Source organism: Rhincodon typus, chromosome 2, assembly GCF_021869965.1.
Source record: "Rhincodon typus isolate 14 chromosome 2, sRhiTyp1.1, whole genome shotgun sequence".
Lineage (NCBI taxonomy): Eukaryota > Metazoa > Chordata > Chondrichthyes > Orectolobiformes > Rhincodontidae > Rhincodon > Rhincodon typus.
Genome location: NC_063333.1, coordinates 79223666 through 79246362, shown reverse-complemented (window position 1 = coordinate 79246362; position 22697 = coordinate 79223666). Strand labels below are relative to the sequence as shown.

The following is a 22697-nucleotide window of genomic DNA, read 5'->3' as shown; positions in this document are numbered from 1 at the left end:
TCTCCGCCCAGTAGGTGGCTAAAACAGCATCAGATCCTACGAGTTACATGGAACTTTGAGTGTGAAAGAATAGCACTTCTGCACAGTTCAGGTGAATGTGTCAACTACCTAGCTTAAGGTTCTGGGGACATCATTGTAAGTCCACCAGCTCTATTTCCACTCTGATACTTCCCTGTTTCCCACATTCTCCCAATGTGTCGTGAAAAACATGCTTGTCCTTCATGAGTAGCATTTAATGTATTTATTTTTATTTCCTCCCTAGGATTCTCAACAATTGCTTATACCAATGGTACAAACGGTCCACTGCAGCTTGAAAAAAGAGATGTCTCAGGATTAGCCTGTAACCTTCACAGATATGGCTACTTTGAAACAAATATCACAGTTGTAGGTAGGCAATATTATAAAAAAATTGTATTGCATTCAAATGTCCTGTGTGAGAAACTGGACAGGCTCCCCAGTTTCCTGAATGAGCAGGAAAATGAATAAAATCCCGATTCTATGGCTATCTATAACCCTAAATTATTTTAACATATACTGTCTATGTAAACTCTATTTGAAGAAACTAACTGCACAGTCTCTGTTTAAATCTGTGTTGTATAAATAAATCTGTACCACAGTTGAAGCAACAGACCAGTAAAAAATACAAAAGATACACGACAACACAAGAGTATAAATGTCTTCAAAATATTAGTGAAAATAATTATTTTGAATTGTTTTTCATTGTTAGATGGAATTGTTGGAGTCAGCATTGTGGAGGTGACCAGTGTTCAGATCTCCACAGAACTTCAACAGAACTCCATTGTGAATTTTGTTGTCACATGTAAGGGCAGGTGAGTTGGTACTTTATAAGAACATAAGAAATAGGAGCAAGAGTAAGCCATAGGGGGCCATTCAGTAAGATCACAGCTGGTTGTCTGCAGCAATTTTACATTACTGTTTAGTTCCCATATCCCCTGAACCCTCTGGTGTCCAAAGATCTCAAATCAATTTTGGTCTTGCATATGGACAACAACTCAGCATTCCCAAACCTCTGGGGAGTACAAAATATTCACAACACTCTAAATGAAAAAAAAATCTCAAATCAATCCTAAGTGACTTTTTCCAAGGGCACTGACTCAGCAAAAAGCTGCCTTTAGATTTTTTGCAATTTTCTTTTCCAAAGCTGAACGTATGTTTGACCAACAGTAGATTTGGAGCAGAGCATTCCATGTTCACAGGGCCAGGTTTGCTGAGCAGGTGAGTGGCTTTTCAGAGTAGAAACCAAGAAGTCTGTTCTGAAGATTTCAAACTCCAAACAAAGTACTTCTCTTTAAAATACAGGATCCTCACCTGGAAGCCAACCTACTTGAACTGGCTCTCAGCTGTTGAGCAGCACACCATAGTTGTCTGTGGGCTCAGGTAGGAAGCAAGCAGCTGCTGATAGTGGGGGAGAACTTTAGTTGAGAGAGGGAAGGGAGGAGATACAGAGGCCCTGCCGGTTATTTTCAAATCCTGTCTGGCCAAAGGTGAGGTGCTAGAAGACTTGAAGGATTACTAAAACAAAAAAGTGAGGAAGGGATAGACTAGGAAATTACAGGCCGGTCAGTCTAACCTATGTGCAGGCAAAGTTATTAGAAAGAATTCTGAGTGACAGAATATACCTGCACTTGGGGAGACGCAGATTAATGAGGAACAGTCAGCATGGATTTGTTTGGTGGAGGTCGTGTTTAACAAGTCCGAACAATTTTTTTTTGAGGGAGTAATAGAGCGTTGATGTGGGCAATGCGTTTGATGTGACCTACATAGACTTTAGCAAGATTTTTGATCTCTGATGGCTGACTGGTCAAGAAAGTAAGAACCTATGGGATCCAAGGCAAAGTAGCATGTTGGATCCAAAATTGGCTGAGACACAGGAAGCACAGGGTGAGGGATATTTTTGTTACTGGAAGTCTATTTCCAGTGGGATTCCACAGGGCTCAGTGCTGGGACTTTTGCTGTTTGGGCGTACATTAGTGATTTGGGGTAAGATCAAGATGTTCACAGATGACACGAAAATTGGTAGAGTGTTTAATAGTGAGATGCATAGCTGTAAACTGCAGGACCATATCAATGGATTGGTCAGGTAAGTAGAACAGTGACAAATAGAATTCAACCCAGAAAACTGAGTTAATGCATTTGGGGAAGGCTAACAGAATGAGGGATTGCACAATGAATGGTACAACTCTTGAGAAGTACTGAAAATCAGAGGCACCTTGGTGTGCATATCCACACTTCCCTGAAGGTAGCAGGGCAGGCAGATCAAGTAGCAGAGAGATAATGCTGGACCCGTATAAAATACTGGTTGGTCCACAATTGGAGTACTATATGCAGTTCTGGTCAACACATTATAGGAAGAATGTAATTGCAGTAGAGATGGTATGAGGACACTTACCAGCATGCTGCCATAGACTGGCAGGTTTGATCAATGAGAGAAGATTAGATAGGCTGAGGTTGTGCTCCTTGCTTGCTGCTTGCCTTGACAGCTTCCACTAGATTTCTAGCTTCACGCAATTGTCCCCTGTGAACCATTTTCTAAGGCTGCCCTCCAGCTATTGGTTCAGCAACATAGGTGTGGCCACCTGTGTCAGCTGCCTGATGTCTCCCTGGGGTTCAGGTCCCAAATACATTTATTCTTATTCTGACCCCTAATATTCTAAATTCAGCGGGCTACCTATGTGTCAGTTGGAAGATCAGTCTTTTCAGCCTATGAGGTAGCCACTTTCCTAGTCATGGAATCCAAACTTACCCCATGATGTGGATGATGTGGATGATGTGGACCTATCTGTCAAAGAAAAACAATTGTAGTTGGTCACTATTAACCCCTTCTCAACTCTTAAGGGGAGGTGGTGGCATAGTGGTAATGTCATTGGATTAGTAATCCAGAGCTCCAGACTAATGTTCTGGGGACATGGGTTAAAATCTCTTCATTTTAGATAATGCAATTTGGATTCAGTATAAATCTGGAAATTAAAAAGAAAAACTGGTCTAATGATAATCATGTAATCACTATTTCAGCGGGGCCAGTAGTCTAATGGATAACATCTGACTACGGATTAAGGGATTGTAGGTTCAATTTTTACCTTTTGCAGGCCTACAAGGACAGCATGGTGACTTAGTTGCTAGTACTGCTGCCTCATGGTGCCAAGGACCACAGTTCAATTTCAGCCCTGCGCGATTGTCTGTACTGAGTTTGCACGTTTTCCCTATATCTGCGTTTTTGCTGGGTGCTCCAATTTCCTTCCACAGTTCAAAATTGTGCAGGTTAGGTTGAATTGGCTGCGCTAATTTGCCCATAGTGTCCAGAGAGGGAGAGAGAGAGACTTACAGCTTAACTGCAAACTTTGGGAGTTATTTTCCTTTTGATTCCTTAGGCTTTTGAAAGTAGAAACCAAGACCAGATATGGTAGTTTAGCAAACATTAGCACAGTCACTTTAAAGCCAGCATTTCCTACAATTAAAGGCAATATGTCCCACCACTTCTTCCTAAAAATTTCCTTGACTTTTTGTAATTAGGTGGTAGATCAGAATTCATCAAACTGTTGACCTCACTTTCCAAAAAACTGCATGAGTTCTCTTTCCCTGACAAAAAAAAATCCTGTTTAATCCAGGAAGTGTCCAAATAGTTCAATATCTTCTAGCTTTTCACACAGCGTATAAACATAGACGTTTAGACCCAAAGGCTCAAATGTAATGACGGGGCTTTAGTAAGTGTACATTCGACTGATGGGCAAAATTTTATAGCATCCGAACTTGAACATTTGACCTGATTAACTGTATAATCCAGTGGTACATAGGAACAGAAATAGGCCATTCAGCCTATTGAGCCTGCTCCACCTTTTGATAGCTGATAGTACACTTCAATGTCTTTCACCCACACTGTCCAGATAAACTTTTATGCCATTGGTAACCAGAAATCTATCAATCTGTACTTGAAGCATATTAAGAAACTGAGCTTCCACAGCCCTCTCAGGTGAAGAATTCCAAAGATTCACAACACTTTGTAGCCACCCATGATAACTGTGCTTCCCATGCTACATGCTTTTCTCATTGCCTTATTAATACTATGCCCCACACTATCACTACTATTTGGTAGCCTATAAATAACTCCAGCCAATATCTGCTGTTTCCTGACTTCACCGAAACAAATTCCACATGCTGTGCTTCCAATCTCCCTTACTAATGTGCTATCCCATCCTTTGTTTATCAGCACAACTCCACCTCCTTTTTCTTCTTATTCACCTTTCCTAAACATTGAATATCCTTGAATATTCAATTGCCAATCCTGATCACAATGCAGCCATATTTCTGTAATGGCAATTTTATTGTACCCATTTACCTCTATTTTTGCCTTTAAATCACCTACCTTGTTCCAATTGCTGCATGCATTCAGGTAGAATGCCCTTATCAATGTCTTCTTGACACCGTTCTACATTCAAAGCACACTCGATCCTTGGCTTTGTATTACTTTTCTTCTAATCTCCATAACAGCTTTTCTACTTGTTGTTACCAACTTTACTTTCTTCCAGTTTTGGTTACCCTTCAGGTTCCTATCATCCTGACAAGTTAGTTTAAACCCACTCTAACAGTACCAACAAATTCCCTGTGAGGCTTAGTCCAGTTCTGTTAAAAAGTAACTTGTACAACTTACATGGTCCCACCTTCTCCAGAACTGTAACCAATGTCACAAAAATCCAATGCCCTCCCTCCTATACCAGTTGTCTAGCCGTGTGTTCAATCGATCAAACTTTCTGTTGCAATGTTAATCAGCATAAGGCATCGTGAGTAAATCTGACATTACTGATCTTGAGATCTTGCTTTTTAATTTCCTTCCTAACTCCCTGAAATCTGACTTCAGGACCTCATCCCTCTTCTCATCTATGTCATAAATATCAATGTAGGCTACGACATATGGCTGAATCCCCTCCTCCAGAGGATGTCCTACAGTTACTCCATGACATTCTTGATCTGGACACCAGGAAGTCAACACAGCATCTTATGCTTCAAACCATACAATCCCATATCATTATTGCCCTTCCATTCTTCTTCTCTCCTCCAGCTATTGAATAGTGGAAATACCCATGGTGCTATGGACTTGGCTTTGGCTTTACCCCTTAGAAACAATTGCTTTCACTAGTTTCCAAGATGGAACAATGATTAGCAAGTGAGATAAACCTGTGGGACTCCAGCAATGCATGGCTAATTTTCGAAGACTACCGGTAGTCACCTCTCTGTCTGTACATTTCATATCTGCAGTGAGACTACCTCCATATATTTCCTATCCATATGGTCCTCTGCCACATGGATGTACAACAGACACTCCAGCCCTTGCTCAAGTTCTGTAATCTGAAACTCAAGCTTGTGCAGCTGGTGACACTTCCTCCAGATGTATTTGTCTGGGACATATGGTACAATGACTTCACACATACTGCATGATGTTCCTCTGTACCTATGCCCTTGTCCTTCCAGATGACAGTGGTCATGACTTTGAAAGGTACTATCTAAGGAACCTTGGTGAATTTTTGCAGAGCACAAGCTGACCACACAAAGTGCCGCAACTTAGTTCTGGTGGCAGAGGGAGTGAATGTTTGCGGATGTGGTGCCAACCAAATAGGCTGCATTGTTCCAGATGGTGTCAAACCTCTTGCATATTGTTGGAGCTGTACTCATTCAGACAAGTGGAGAGCATTCCATCACATTCCTAACTTGTGCCTTGTAGATGGTGGACAGGACTTGGGAGTCAAGAAGTGAGTTACCTGCTGCAAGGTTCCTAGCGTCTGACCTGGTCCAGTAGCCACTGTACTTAAATGACTAGCTCAGTTCAGTTTCTGGTCAATGGAAACCACCACGATGTTTATTATGGGAATTCATTGATACCATTGAATGTGAAGGGGATAATGGTTAGATTCTGCCTTGTTGGAGATGGTTATTGCCTGGAACTATGAAGCATGAATGTTATTTGCCATTTATCAGCTCAAGTCTGGATATTGCCCAGCTCTTGCTGCATTTGGGCATGGACTGCTTCAGTATCTAATGAGTCATAACTGGTGCTGAGCATTGTGCAATCATCAGTGATTATCCCCACTTCTCTCCTTATTTTGGAGCAAAGATCATTGATGAAGCAACTGATGATGGTTGGACCCTGAGGAACTCCTGCAGAAATGTCCGAATGCTGAGAGGACTGACCACCAGCCACAACAACCATGTTTGTTTTGTGTGAATTTTGAGTCCAACTGGTGGAGAATTTTTGTGCTGATTCCCAATCACTCCAGTTTTGCTACAGCTCCTTGGTACCACACTCAGTCAAATGCGACTGTGATGTCAAGGGCATTCTCTCTCACCTCACCTCTGGAATTCAGCTCAAGGTTTGGACCAAGGCTATAATGAGATCAGGAGCTGAGTGGGTCTGGAGGAACTCAATCTGAGTGCCAGTGAGAAGATTATTGCTAAGCAAGTGCTGCTTGTTAGCACTGTTAATACCTTCCATCACTTTACTCCTCACAGCGCCAGGGATCTGGGTTCAATTCTACCCTCGGGTGACTGTCTGTGTGGAGTTTGCACACTCACCCCGTGTCTGCATCGGTTTCTGCCGGGTGCTCCAGTTTCCTCCCACAGTCCAAAGATGTGCAGGCTAGGTGGAATGGCCATGCTAAAATGCCCGTAGTGTTCAGGGATATGTAGGTTAAGTGCATTAGCCATGGGAAATGCAGGGTTACAGGGATAGGGTGAGGGGATGGGTCTGGGTGGGATGCTTCTTGGAGGGTTGGTGTGGACTTGTTGGGCCAAATGGCCTGTTGCCACACTATAGGGATTCTTATTCTAATTCTAGTAGACTGATGTGGCAGTAATTGGAGCATTGCATTTATCCTGCTTTTCGTGCACCAAATATGCTTGGGCAATTTTCCACATGATTGGTTAAAAGCCAGTGTTGTAGCTGTACTGGAACAGCAAGAAGTTCTGGAGCATGTTTACATTACTATTGCCAAAATGTTGTCAGTGATCATAGCCTTTACAGTGTCTGGTGCCTCTTATTATTTCTTGATGTCATGTGGAGTGAATCAAATTGGTTGAAGACTAGATCTTTGGTGGGGATCTCTGGAGGAGGCCAAGGTGAATCATCTACTTGGTATTTCTGGTCAAATATTGTTACAGTTGCTTTAGCCTTATCTTCTGCACTGATGTGCTGGGCTCCTCCATTATTAAAATTGGGGATTTTCAAGGACCTTCCTTCTCCAGATGTGGCAGGACTGCAGAGCTTAGATCTGTTGCATTGATCTACCACGGAACTCTGCTATTGGTCGACTGAATTTTGTGGTAAAAGGTTGGGCCTTCAGATTGGGGAATCCCAAGGATATGGGAATGTCAAATTAAGAATACCAGCTGAAGCGGGGTGCTAAGTTGCTTCCCTCTCTGAAAGTAATGCTGACTACATCAGGACACTATTTCAGAATGTTAATCAAAGTAATACTCTGATTGCCTTGAGTTCTTGAAACCCAAACTTAACTCTGGTTTGGAAACCCCTGCTCCAACACCATTGTCAAAGAATTTCCTGATGAAACAAACTGTACCTATACTGTTCATACGACAAATTCTGACTGAGCAGAACTTCTACTTAAGGAAGTCTTGTAGATGTGAGCAGAGAATCCAGGCACATAGGTGCATCTGCAGAAATATTGTTGAACTTGCCTCAGAATCAAAGAAGTGTCATGTTGCAGGAGGCCATTCAGCCTGTCATGTGTGCACCAGCTTTCGGAGTAAACATTTTGACTCAGTGACATTCTCCTGCCTTTTCCCCATTTAGATAGATGCAGTAATTTGCAGTATTTTGTTATATTTTCTCTTTCGATATTCTAGTGTACTTACATGGAATTTTGCTTTTAACAATTACATTCCAGATCTCAATTGTAACCTGACTTCTGCGATTATTTTTCCCTTGCAGTATACCTACTGATGTGTGCACTATAATTGGCGATAGTTCATGCATGGTGCTACAAAACATGATCTGTGACCCTGTTGAGGCTGTTGATACATGCTATTTGACCCTTCGTAGACGTTTCAATGAATCTGGTATCTACTGTGTGAATATCACATTAAGGGATAATACCAGTTTAGCTGTTGCTAGTACTCTGGTATCAATTGAAGGTAAGCACTTATTTTCAGTGACTAGACTCCTTTAAGTAATAACTACACAAGGTTCATTTGTATTATAGCTTTTTGACTATTTAAGAATGCAGTAAATTAACTTATCCACAGAAATTATGCTTTAAGATCTGAATTTGCATTTCTTTTTCTTTGGTGAGCAGGAACATATTATAATCTGTCTCTTCAATTCCTTGTACCTATTCTACCATTTGGTCAGACCATGACATACAGTGACTCATCTGCCCAGCTTTGACACATATCCCTGATAACTTTGACTTGTAAAAGTCTACCACCCTCAGATCATGAAATTTTCAAAAGACACAGCATCCACAGCTGGAGGAAGAATGTTCAAAATTTCCATTATCCTTTATAGGAAAATGCATTTCCTGATTTCACTCTAGTAAGGCCTTACTTTAATTTTAAAGTTGTGCTATCTTGTTCAGATTTATCCACCCAAAGCAATAGCTATCTACTCTGTAAAATTATTTTAATACTTCAATCAAATCATTTAAATAAACACTTCAATTAGATAAACGTTATAAACTGAAAGGAATGCAAGTTGTTGTGCACCTTGTTCTCAAAAAATAATTTCTTATAATTCTGGTGAATTTGAACTGTACCCCATTCAAATGCCAATATATCTTTCCTAAATTGTGGTGCTCAAAACTGAGCACTATACTTTAGATGAGGTCTGACCAAAACTCTGCTCAACAGAAACAAACCTTCCTCCCTTCTGCATTCCAAAACTTTAATAAAGGCCAACATCAAACCTGACCGGGCCCACAAGCCTGCCCATTGGAAGCAACCACACAGTCTGATGACAGAAAACCTCATCGGGGTATGCAAGAGGGCTGAACTCAAAAGGCCATCTTTTGTGGTTGTGCCTTTGTCCCAGGCAAGCCTTTGATGAGAAGCTATCAGGTGTGTACATTCTCCTGGTTGCAAAGATAGCTCTGTGACCTGATGTTGTATGAGCTGCTGAGTGTTGTAGATCCTTTTATGTTTTAAGTGTGAACCCCAGAAGACGTATGAGTGGCAATACCACTGTGGTACTAATAGTAGACATCAGCTGGTGCAATGAAGTGACAATGATTGCACATGGCATTTAGTGGAGACATCTTGGCTATGACAGTCCTGTGCGGTGTCAACCTTAGTATGCTAATTCGTACTTCTAGGGGCTTGAAGCATTGAGTAGACAGTGGCATATACCCTGTCAGAGTGAGCACATCATTCGTCATCTTGTGGCACTAAGACCAGCTTCTCCTGGACCACTCGCGCGTGCTGACCAAAACAGCCAGGCGGCCTTCATCAATTGAAATGATTTCTTGTTGCCATCTATAAACTTAAGAACTTCCCTTCACATGTGGACAGTCTTCAGGAGAACCTCTAGGGAGGTGTCGCTAAAGTATAGTACTACTTTTTGCCCTGTCTTTGACATTTCCAGGGGTAGGTAGGGGTGATGAGCAGAGGTTGAGTGATGCTTCTTGGTTGCAGAGGGTGAATTGCTGTCCTGATGTCTTTTAAATATAGAGCCTGGATTTTGGAACTCAGAGAGTCCTGGCAGACTTCAGAGATTTTTGACTATAAAATTTGGTGTTTTACTCAAGTGTGCATATATATTGAGCTCAGAACAACATAATCAATTGGAAAACCCAAACAACCTCAAGTGAAAGGCCCTTCCACACTTACATCTGCTCTCATACAGCCTCACAAAAAAGAAAATTCCATCCATACAGGTAGGAATAGGAGTAGACCATTCAACCTGTCACATCTATTCTGCCATTCCATTAGATCACGTTTGATCTTCTATCTCAACATCACTTTCCCACACTATCCCCATATTCCTTGATGTCACACATATTCAGAAATATATTGATTTTTGACTTGAATATGATCAATAATTGAGCTTCCACATCCACAGCCCATTGCAGTAGAGAATTCCATAGATTGTGGCTGCTCTGCTCAGCCATTTTCTTGACTTATCTCATAATCCTTGATTTTCTCAATGATTATAAATTTGTCTCTCAACCTTGAATATACTTAACACTCCAGCCTCAACAGCCCTCTGCAGTAAACAATTCCACAGATCCACCAACCTCTGAGAAAAAGAAAAATCCTCCTCATCTCTGTCTTAAATGGGCAACTTCTTACTTTGAGATTATGCCCTCTGATCCTAGACTCTCCCACAAGAGAAAATAACATCTTTGTATCAACCCTATTAAATCACTAAAGAATCATAAGGTCGCTTCTCATTCTTCCATACTCCAGTGAGTACAATACCTAACTCTTCCTCATTTGAAAATCCCTCTAGATCTGAGTTCAACCGAGTAAACCTTCTCTGGACTGCCTCCAAAGCCAGCATACCATTCCTTAGCTAAAGGGACCAAACTTGTCACAGTTTTCTGTCTGTGGTCTGACCAGTGCCTTGTATAGTTTCAGTAAAACCTCCCTACTTCTTTATATTTCCAGTCCCTTTGAAAGAAAGGCCAACATCGCATTTGTCTTTTTTGTTGTCCAATGAAATTGGATGCTAGCTTTTTTGTGATTCATATATCAGGGCTCCCAAATCTCTCTGTGCTGTTGCTTTCTGTAGTCTTTCCCTGTTTAAATAATATTAAATTGTTCTATTCTTCCTGCCAAAGTGCATGAACTGACATTTTCTCACATTATATTCCATCTGCTAACTCTTCCCCACTCACTTAACTTGTCTATATCATTCAGCAGACTTCTTGTTCTGTATGTCCATACCCAATCTGAGTATCTAACTGTTCATTTCCCTAATTACCCTCTCAGTCCTAGGCATATTGGGTCAACAGGCCAAGTATAGTCATGCGCTGTTGCACCATCCAAACCAGGATGTTGTTGACTGTTGATGACCCTTCTCCCACATTATCCCTTTTTCCTCCATACTCTATCATTTTCTCCCACTATTTGCTAAGTCACCCCCTTCACAATTGTTATCCTCTCTGCATCCCAGCATGCTGTGTCCAATCCCCACAGCTGAGTTCCTCACCTTCCCGTTCATAGCAGTGACCCCTGTTAACATTTCCCCGAAACGTCTAGTAAATGAACTCTCAGGACTGACTGTGGCCCACCCCTATGACTGACTTGGATGGTCAGCCCTGACCAATGACCAGTCCACTGACTGATTTCTGTGCAGCTCCCCTCTCCTACCCCGTCCACCGACTGACCTCCTGTGAGTCCCTGGACTGGATTCCCTGACTGAAGATGCCTCCCTTGACTTGACTGAGGACCAGTCTCTTTAGACTTTGAGACATTGCCATTTGGTTGGAGTACATGCCATGTGTTTGGTGTGTATGTGGCTGGCACATGGTGCAGATGTGAGACTAGTGTCACATGGTGCCATACAATAACATGTCCACCCCCTTGACTGATGCTGGCTGACAACCATGAGAAGCTGCCTGGCTGTGTGTCTGCACTAAAAGGCAAAACAAGAAGTACTTTGAGCAGTTAGGAAAATGCACAGAGACAAGGCAAAGTAAGGATACTGTGAGCATCTAAACAGGTGCAAAGTGAGAGAACACAAAGAGAGCAAGTGAGAATCCTTGAGATGTTGTTGGTTGATTTCATGAGATCAGTTTCTGTCTCTGTATGGAAAGTGTCCTGGCAGCAGCATTCCAATGAAAAGTGCTGGTGTACTCCAAAATGCAGCATTGAAATGCAGAACCATCCTACAACAGGATGAGATGTGCCATGAGAGTGTGGCGAGGCTGGTACATATCTGATGTCAATATCTGTGGCAGGGGATGCATGTGGTCACTGCCCATGGCCAGTGTCCTGAGAAGTCAGGGACTGGCACCTAAGATGGATGTCCAGATAAGCAAGTGACAAAATGGAGTTGCCAGGTAAATGTGACTTTCTTGTCAGGACAATGTCAGGTAATGTCACCATCTAGTTTCAATCCAGCAGGCATGCTATGCACGCAAATAGGCCTTTTGCCATTTACTTGAGAGAATTTCATCTTGCTGTTCAACACATTGTTGGAAAATAAGACATTTTTCTCCCGATCTCAAGATCCTTGCTGACCATCTCACAATTCTCCCAACATTCTCACCATTGCATGTGTTTTTCAGTGCCTGGGTAGATTCTTAACATTTTTCCTTTAAAAAATTCTAACAATCTCCCTCCACTAATCTCCCTTCTTAAATAGTGGGGTTATATTTACTATTTTGTAGTTTGCAGAAACCTTTCCAGAAGATATAGAATTTTGAAAGAAAACAACCAATGCATCAAGTATCTCCATAGCCAGCTTGCTCACACTCTGGGGATGTGGTTAATCTGATCCAGAGAATTAATCAACCTTTGACCTTTTGCTGAGCTATTTATCTGTGACTGTCCATTATACTCTGCTGCTCAAATCAGCAGCACTTAAAACTGGACATACAACTCTCTATCCCTTTATTCTAGACACCGATATACTTGGTAAAATGCTAAAGTCCTGGTACATATCCTGGGGAACACCACATGTCACATCTGACCAATAAAACATATTCCTTTTAACTTTGTGTGTGTACTTCAGCAGTACCTGCCTTGAGCCTTCTGGGTCAAACAAAATATTATCTTACAGCAGAGATTGATCAGCTTCTGATTCAGCTACCTCTATTTAGGAAATACTTTAGCCTTCTTAATATCTCAATAGTTTTCATGAGGTTGGTTGAGAACTACTGAGGGCATTATGGACTGAATTCCTAGGAAGGTCCATCTGCAGAATCTTTGATGGTTGGGGAAGTTTTGAGAAGCAGGTTGAAGATTTTTTTCATGTCCTCATCCACTGCTCCATAACATGCAACTCCAAATTTTGTGGAAAGTTGGAGAAGTTGGATTCTGACCCATAAGGCAAAATCTGGTTTCCCATCCTCTGTGGCCAATGTGTTTCACAGCCACTATTTGTAAATATGTTCACATATTTGTTAAAAAAATTATTGCACAGAGAAAATACCCAAGGCTTGAATAAAGCAGTTCCTGTTTATATATGTTTTAAAGCTATTTTTGCACATTTAAATTTGTGTACTTGGCTGTTCCTGGTCTAATTTTATGGAATATTCTGGATTACAAACTGTACCATTTTATACATCTTGATGAAATCCTCTCAATAATCTCCTTTTTATACTAAGGTCTTCTTAGGATCAATCTTAATGCAGTTCCTGAAACAACAAAGAAATATTGAGAGGGTGCAATATTTTAGAATTATGAGTACAATATGCAACAGTACATAAATCCATATGTGTGTATATATATGTATATTATATATGTGTATATATAGTGCTTTTAACATAATGAAATATCTCAAAACACTTCATGGGAACATTATAGAACAAATTTTACAACTAGACACATAAGGGGATGTTAGGCAAGATGATTAAAAGCTTGGTCAAAGATTTGGGTTTTAAGAATGTCTCAACAGAAGAAAGGAAGGCGGTGAGGAACTGTAATGTCGAGAGACAGAGATTGGAGAGTTTGAGTCTTCAGCAAAGCAACCACTAATGATGGAGCAATTACGATTGGAAGGCGCAAAAGACCAAAATTAAAGGAGCACAGACGTCATGGGAGATTTTGAGGTTGGAGGAGACAAAACTAGGGAGGGGGAAGGCTATGGGAGATTTAAAAACAAGGATGAGAACTTTAAAATCAAGACATTGCTTAACTGGGAGCCAATGTAGGTCTGAGAGTCCAGGGGTGATGGGGGAATGGGACTGGCTGTGAGTTGAGATTTAGGCAGATGACCCATATATGGAGGGTACAGTGTAGAAGATCACCCAGGAATGAGTTGGAATGTTTGAGTCTAAAAGCAATAAAAGCATGAAAGGCAGTTTCATCAGCAAATAAACTGAGATGGGGTGAAGTTGGATGATGTTATCAAGGTGGAAATGGGGACAGTCTTAGAGATGACACAATATGAAGTGGGAAGCTCATCTCTTAATTAATTGTAACACCAAGGGTATGAACAGACTTCCTTAACCTCAGAGTCACTAGGGAGAAGGATGGAGTGGACTGATCCACTCTTACAGGAATGCAAATACTTTTGTTCTGCTTAAATATCCCAGCTTTCTATTTAATTTACATTGTTTTGCTACATTACACAGATGATGATGATCATTGATATCTGAGTCTTATATATGCCTTATTCTCTAAAAATAGATTTTATTTGATGACTCAATTTTAAATTATTTACAGGTTCCAGCAGTAATACAGGTCTGCATGGTGTCTTAATACTTGGTGCTTGCCTGGTGATTCTTATCATTGGTGCGGCCTGTTTCCTTTACAAGTAAGTTTTGAGTGCTCATCAGGAAAGGAATAGAAGCATAGAGATAACTGATTACAAAAATACTTGAATGCCTTTAATACAAGCCATTTATACAGAAAATATACTAAGAAGTTATAATAACATTGAATTACTTTCCTTTTCTCCATGATGCAAGTCTTCATTTCCTTCTGATCAAGTCCAAAATGTAACTGTGATTAAATTCCAGTTGGGTGATTTGAAAATGGGGCAGAACCTTGTTACAGTGAGATTTTGCTTCATTTCTGCCCTTGAATTAAATTCCAGTAGGAAAGGCATGGCCAAATGCTCTACTGCCTGTACCCCACTTCAAGCATTTGTGCCTCAGGATTTAGGGTTTCCTTGGGAATTCTTCTCTGTACGCTTTCTAAATACTGTTGCCAGATGTGAGATTGTACGAGTCTCAATTAGGCACCATACATAGCCGCAAAACTCTTCAGGCTAAAATAAATAATTGCTGGAGGGGATCAATTATCTTCTGGGAAAGATATCTCCTTTTCCAATGGAAGCTGTGATGCTGAAAGGTTTCTTTTTGTTTAGAAATGGCTGGATCTCCTTTCCCTGTTCTGAGTGACATGGCATTGCTTCAACTTTGTTTCTTTTTAATTAATGTATCTTTGTAATCAACCTGAAACAGATGGGACTTGAACCTAGGCCTCCCAGTTCAAGAATAGGGACACTACCACTGCAGGACAAGAGAGCCCTGGTTCAGCTTTGTTGATGCTGATGCCTAATTTTGATTACCTTGAGCTCAATTTGGGAAGATTCTACAATAAGCGGGTAATTAGCCCAGCCAGGTGACTACCCAGATACTGAAGCCAAATATCAATCCCAATATGTTTTTAGAAACCTGAACCTTAATAAAGTTCTTGTAAGCTTTAGGAATTTCTTCCAAAAAGGAAGCATGCAGGCAAACCTTATAATAGACTCCATTCAGTAACCTCCATCTCTAGCACCTGAAGTTTTAATATCCTCATGCAAAGAAGCTTGGAGAAATAAGTTGGAAATTATGCCTAATATGTCATATTAAGCTTAATATGTCATTTCCTTGCCATGTGACATGATGTAGTCAGAAAATCTCATCTAATTCTGATATTTAAGGCAGAAGCCCCTCAGGAGCAATATGGGGCATGAAAATGTATAAAATGTCTGTGACTACCTAAATATTGACAATCTTTAAAGGATGCTGTACAAGGTTATTTTTAAAACATGTTTCTAAGAATGTAAATTACAGAGAATGAATAGAAATAAATGGTTTGGAGATATTCCAATCTTTCACATTATGGACTGCAACAATTCACACTTAAGTTTTATATTTTACAAATTCATAAAATACATTATACATGCTTTTTGGCAGCAGTTGAAGTAGGAACTACAATCAATTTGATTTATTAAGGATGTGAAACTTACTTTGCAGGCGTTACAAAGAATATACGCCAATTGTTAGACGAGTGAGGGACAGAAATAAACAATTGGTGGTGAATAATGGTGATGCCACTGTGTACTTCAGTAAACTGAAAAACAAACTCTTCCTTGGGAATGATGAGAAGAGCCCATTACTGAAGAAACCTGGGTTCATTTAATCAGAGGTACTCATCCAAGCAGAAGTGTACTCAGGAACAGTCAGCCTTCTGTCTGAGTACTTGTGTTACTTCAGTAAATCTTGACGATAGAAATATTATACTGCTTAGCTCCTCTTTACAAGTGGATTACAATATAAATTACTTGAAATCCAGCTTTTCTTCACACTGCTTGAGGGTATAACTCTGTATGTGTTTATAAATGTTGTATCAATTAAGCAACTGTAAATGTTGGAAGTAAACTTTTTTAATGCCACTCTAATTGTGAAAAAAATTCATTCCACTCACTACACATTGACATTTATTTTCACCACAGATAGTGCAGTGATGGCAAAATGGCAGTATGTAAATCCATTTGGATGGATGGAGACCTGGATCCACATACTGGATTTCTACTGACACCAAATTGGTTGTGTTAAGAATCTACACAAAAGGGATGTTCATAGAAACCCTCTAGAAGTACTAGCTATTGAGCTTCTGCATATTTGCTTTGATATAGGGCCACCTTCTCAATGAGGTAGTCATAAAACTAACTTTTCTACTTGCATCTCTCAGGCTTGTGTCAAAAGTCCTTGAAACAGATAATGTCAAATAAACTATTGTAATGATGAATTATAAAAACAAAACGTGCCTGTATTTTTGTCTTTAGTCACTTCGAGTTTGGGAAGAATGTCTGGAATTGACTTGTGCAAAAATTAGCCCAGAAATACACAACATTTATTAATCACTGATTTTGCCCTCTTGTCTGAGTCTATGGGTTAGGTTATATCCAATAAAAGCAAAACAATGCAGAAGCTGTAAATCTGAAACAAACACAGAGAATGCTAGAGAAACTCATTCTCAACTTCGAGTCCAGCAAGATTCTTCTTAAGTTGTGAAGAAGTCATACAAGACTTGAAACATTAATGCTGTTTTTCTCTCTTCACAAATGCTGCCAGACTTGCTGAGTTTCTCCAGCATTCTCTGTGTAGGTTACATCCAGGTTTTGAAGTGAAGACACTATACCACTATTCATCCTTATTTCTTGCTGCATTTGCCTGCTAATTTATAGTGACTCATATACATGATGGAACAAGTTAAAGAAATTAGTTGAAAGAAAAACTGAAATTGCTAGAAAATTTCAGCAGGTCTGGCAGCATTTGTGAAGAGAGAAAAACAGCATTAATGTTTCAAAAGCGAAATCAGAGTTTAACATTTCGGATCCAGTGACCCTTCTTCAGAGCCGTTCTGAAGGCAGGTCACTTCTGAAGAAAAGTCAATGGACCCGAAATGTTAATTCTAATTTCTCTCCACAGATGGTGCCAGACGTGCTGAGATTTTCCAGAAGTTTCTGTTTTTGTCTTGGATTTCCAGCACCCCCAGTACTTTTGGTTTTTAGTTAGTTGAAAATGTTACCATCAAGTGAGGAGGGTGAATCGGATTCCTTCTTTTCATCCTTACCAGTTAGCCACAACAAAGATTTTAAGTTTGTTTTAGTATGTAGCTGTATCGTTCCCTTATTAAAATGTAGTTAACTGTTTTCAGCTGAAACAATAAAGAGGCAATTACATGGTTTACTTGAGTGAAAGGCAGATCAACTTCATTACCTGCTAACTCCAAGAAAGTAATAAACACATAAAGCAAATGGTCTCCGTGAAGTCACGTGGGTCTCACACAAAAACTGACAGCTGCAAAGTTGAAATAGCATAGTATTCAGTATAAAGAAATATACAGTTTTTAAGATAATGTGAATTTGTACTGAATGGTGTCTTCAGTTGGTCAGTATAGGAATTGCAAGGACTTTGCAACTGGCTACCTCTACCACTAGTCTGAGCCTGACTAATCTAAAAAATACAAGGGAGGGCATTTTTTGAATTTGTATAAGGAATACATTGCAATGTATTTCTTTTATATTTTGTGATGTATTCTGGTTTTCAAATTATTTCAGCTAGGAATGCACATACTGTATGGATGGCACAATAATTCAACTTGTATATTGTTTTTTTCCAGGCAGGAGAAGTCTGAAGCAACCTAACTCTGGATTAAACATTGGTTCCTGTGGAACCTATAATTCATTTTATGTTGTTGCACTTCAAGTTGTGATTTCTGGAACACAATCACAATTTTAAATGAAGGCATATTGTAGTTTTAGTTTGTGAATTTCGTCTTCATCTCTTTTATACTCAACAGTCAACTGCTGTAGGTGATGCACTGAGACACAAGATGGCGGCTGTGCTTTAGCCAGCCCAATACCATTATTTAATTGTTTTAAAATTGCCTTACTACATAGTGTGATTAACAGCATTAACACCAAATAAAACAATATCGGATAAATAGTTCATACTGGTTAAAAAAAGTGCTTCAAGACTGAGGCTTTTAGTTCACATTAGTAATGTAGGAAACTGTTTCAAGGAATGGGGTATCCCCATATTACATCTCATCTTATTGTTGTTCATTTGAGTGGATGTAAAACTCAGCAGGTTTGCTTAAAAGTGTGTACTTCTTTCACTTCATTTTTTGCCTTGTATTAATGAAATCTGTTCAATCAGTAACCTTAGGCATAAAAAAACCAGGAAAAGATCTATCCTGACTTAGCTAACCAATACTCCATGGAATGTAGCTGTGTTCCATAAAAGCAAACAGAACTGTCTATTCAACATAGAGTTGTACAGCACAGACACAGACCCTTCAGTCCAACCAGTTCATGCCAAACATAATCCCAAATTAAACTAGTCCCACCTGTCGGCTCCTGGTCCATATCCCTCCAAATCTTTCCTCTTCATGTACTTATCCAAATATCTTTTAAACGTTACAAGCGTGCCCACATCCACCACTTCCTCAGGAAGTTCATTCCTCATGCGAACCACCTTCTCTATAAAAAATTTGCCTCTTATGTTTTTTCTAAATCTCTCTCTCTCATATTTTATAAGTGCCCCCTAGTCTTGAAATCCTCCATCCTAAGGGAAAAAAAAAGATTTGAAATAGTAGAGGGAATTCACTTTAATGTTTTATGATGACATTTTTTCTTTCTGGATTTGTCAAATTTTATTCACAGTTAACATTTATTGATTTCGGTTTGCACTGTAACCGTGTTTAATACTGTGTATCTTTTGTCATTATAAGAGAGTACTTACTTAGCATTGTCATCATCACTGGTGATTATTCTGGTTTCCATGAGGGCATTTTTTTGTGGGTCTTTAGATGGTTGAAGACGCCAATCTGGGATTCACTGATTCTGTTACAGTGCAGGCATTAGTGGGTGGTAATGGTGGGTGGAGGTGGTGGTGGGTGAACCTTCCTGATGTTCTGTCTCCGCTTGTTTACGAGTTGCTTCTGTTCAGTGGTGTGGCAGAGATTGTTTCTGTGGTGTATAGCTCCCTGCTGGATGTTGTTTCCCCAGTGATTCCGGTTTGTAGCCAGGTCCTCCCGGTTTTTTATGTTGATATGGAATTTCTTGAGGTTGGTCCACATGTTATCTTTGAAGCATTTCTTTTAGCCATCAGGGGCATGCTAACCTTCCTTCAGCAGAGGGTGCATGATCTGTTTTTGGAGGCATGAGTTGGGCATGCGGATGACATGGCTGGTCCATTGGAGTTGCTGTTTATTTATGGTAGTGGTGATGCTGGCTATGTTAGCCTCCTCCAAGAAGCTGGTGTTAGTGCACTTGTCTTCCCAGGTAATCCGCACAGGATTTTTCATAGGGATCTCTGGCTGTGTTGTTCCAGTGCTTTAAGGTGCCTACTGTAGGTAGTCCACGTTTCGGCTCCATAAAGCAGTGTGGGAAGGACAACGGCTTTGCAGGCCAGAAATTTAGTCTGGGCCTGTAAGTCATGATCTTCAAACACCCTTCGTCTGAATCGGGCATAGGCTGCACTGGCACAGTCAGATGGTGTTGTGTTTCTGCATCGATTGTTGGCCGTGGAGGAGAGAAGGCTGCCGAAGTATGGGAACTGATCCACATTTTTACTGACCCTTATTGAAGAAGGTGTGGAGCGACTGTTGGATGGTGCCTGATGGAGTACCAGAGTCTTTTTTATGTTAAGGGTAAGGTATAGGAGCTTATGTGCCTTGGCAAAGCCATCCAAGATGCACTGCAGATGTTCCGTAGACGATGCTGCAATGGTGTTGTCGTCAGCATACTGAAGCTCCAAGATGGAGGTGGTAGAGACCTCGCCCTTGGTCTTGAACTTATTAAGGTTGAACAGTTTGCCGTCCATACAGTAAATGATTTGAATTCCCTTAGGAAGGTTTTGGCCAGTGAGATGGAGGATGGCAGCAAGGAAGACGGTGAGCAGGATGATGTGATGATACAGCCCTGCTTGACCTCTGTCTCCATGGTGGAAGGCTCAGACTCCAATCCACAGTTGCTAAGCACTGTCGCAGACATGTCATCATACAGCAGCATCAGCATCCTGATGAATTTTTCAGGGCAGCCATATTGTGACAGTATCTGCCAGACAGCCTGGCGGTTGACTGTGTCAAAGGCCATAGTTAGGTGGATGAAGGCCATGTCTAGCAGTTGTTTCTGTTCCTGACATCTTACTTGTATTTGACATGCTGTGAAGATCGTGTCTGTTGTTCCTCTGGATGGGCAGAAGCCACACTGCAATTTAGGGAGTAATTCCTCAGAAAACAGCAGAAATCCATTGGTAAGAACACATCCTAGTACTTTGCCAGTGGTTGACAGAAGGGAAATGCCTCTGTAATTCCCATAGTCAGCCTTGTCATCTTTTTTGAATATGATCAGAATCAGAGCATCCCTGAGCCCCTTTTTTGAGCCAAATCTTCAACAGCAATGCATGTATGTGTTGATGCAACTGTGGGCCACATTCCTTTAGGATCTCTGCAGGAATCCCATCAAAACCAGTGGCCTTGTTGTTTCTTAGGCTCTTTATGGCAGCTTGTACTTCAGTCACACTGGGAGGTTCTCCCAAGTCACCTTGTGGATCTCTGGGGGTTTTGGTTGATGATGTCCAAATTAACATTGGTTTTATGGTTATGGAGTTCTTGGAAATGCTCCCTCCAGTGGGTGTTTATTGCATCAATGTCCTTGAACAGTTTTTGTCCATCTTTAGAGTGCAGTGGGTTTAGGCCACAGTAGCTTGGACCATAATTGCCTTGGTAGCACTGAGGAGCCTGTTATGTCATCTGTATCTGCCAGCTACTGGATTTCCAAGGCCTTATCAGTACATCACTTGTTTTTGAGCTCCCTCACCCTCTTCTGACATCAGCCTTAGCTTTGGCATAGGCCCTTCTTTTGACCTTACTGTTGATGCCATTCTGCCAGTCATAGAAGGCTGTCTTTTTTTTTGGAGATGAGCTGTTCCATTTCCCCAGCATCCTCACTGAGGCAGCCCTGATGGTCTCTGGACTTGTACCCTAGGGTGTTATTGCAGATACTGAGAAGGGTTGATTTAAGCAACTCTTGTGTTTTCCTATGTCCTTTCGGTATTCCTGTCCTACAGTTTTATCAAGTGAAGCAAATAGATGTGGCAAAGTGACTGTGTCACCCAGGGTTTCAATGTTGAATCTTGGTTGGGTCTGTTTCTTCTGAACCCTCCTCTTTCTGTGTAGCCTGGTGGACATTGTGGAACAGATAAGGCAGTGATTAGTTCAGCAGTCATATGAGCCGATCATAGCCCTGATGACATTCATGTCCCAATGGTCCCTGGAGTGAACAATGACATAATCAATGAGATGCCATTGTTTCGAGCATTGGAGCCTCCAAGATGCTTTGAGTTTGTTTTTCTGACAGAAGAGTGTGTTTGTGATGGTCAGGTTGTACTCAATACATTTTGTGAGAAGAAGGACTCCATTGGAATTGATGTTGCCAATACCTTCCCTTCCTATGGTGCATTTCCAAAAATTGTGGTCTCAACCAACCCTGGCACTGAAATCTCCAAGAAGAATTGTCTTGTCCTCCTTGGGGATGCTTGACAATAAATAGTGTGTCAAGGTTGGCATAGAAAATCTCCATTTCTTCCTCCTCTGTGTCAAGGGTTGGGGCATAAGTGCTCACCACTGTAGCCATTTGCTTGTTGGTGAGCATCAGGTGGTTGGTCATGAGTCAGTTGTTGCTCCCTACAGGACGTTCAGAGAGGCAATTGTGAGCTGGTTCTTAATTGTGAATCCAACACCATGAATTCTGGGCTCATCAGTAGCCTTCCATTTTCAGAAGAAAGTGTAACCACCATTCACCTCCTTCACTTGCCCTTCTTCTGCATGGTAGGTTTTGGAAAGAGCAGCTACGTCGATCTGGCATCTCTTCAAATCTCTGGCTATGATCGCAGTCCTTCTCTCAGGTTGGTCACTGTTAGCTGGATCCATCAGGGTTTTTACATTTCAGGCTCTAAAGTTTATTATTCTTTGTTTCTGACCACATGTGGGTGATCACTCTGGACACGGTAATTTAATCAGGAGTTTTGAGGCAGGCTATTGTTAGGGCACCTTTTCCAGCCCCCTCCCCTACTGGGGTGAGTAGAGCGGATCTTAAACAGGGCTGCTTAGTTGTGAGCGCAGCTGCTGAAATGCTCCATCTGCCTCATCCAGGAGCAAGACGACTGAATCTGATACCCACTGCCTAATGTGTCAGTTTGTGACAAGGGGCTTCCTGATATCACAGTCCAGTCCTGTCCCTCCACCACTAGCTGATTGTCATAGGACTTTTGTCCGGGATGCAA

At 41.0% G+C, this 22697-nt stretch overlaps 1 protein-coding gene across 1 annotated transcript in view; it reads left to right on the top strand.

Moving 5' to 3' along the window:
- Positions 1 to 16638, top strand: part of gpnmb (glycoprotein (transmembrane) nmb) — a 40588-nt gene extending 23950 nt beyond the window's left edge. Inside the window, exons 6-10 of the mRNA XM_048606624.1 lie at positions 263 to 388; positions 728 to 830; positions 7955 to 8157; positions 14353 to 14443; positions 15876 to 16638. Coding sequence (XP_048462581.1) covers positions 263 to 388; positions 728 to 830; positions 7955 to 8157; positions 14353 to 14443; positions 15876 to 16041 — 689 coding nt within the window. The 3' untranslated portion in view covers positions 16042 to 16638. The remainder of the gene's footprint in view (positions 1 to 262; positions 389 to 727; positions 831 to 7954; positions 8158 to 14352; positions 14444 to 15875) is intronic.
- The last annotated feature ends 6059 nt before the right edge of the window (positions 16639 to 22697 follow it).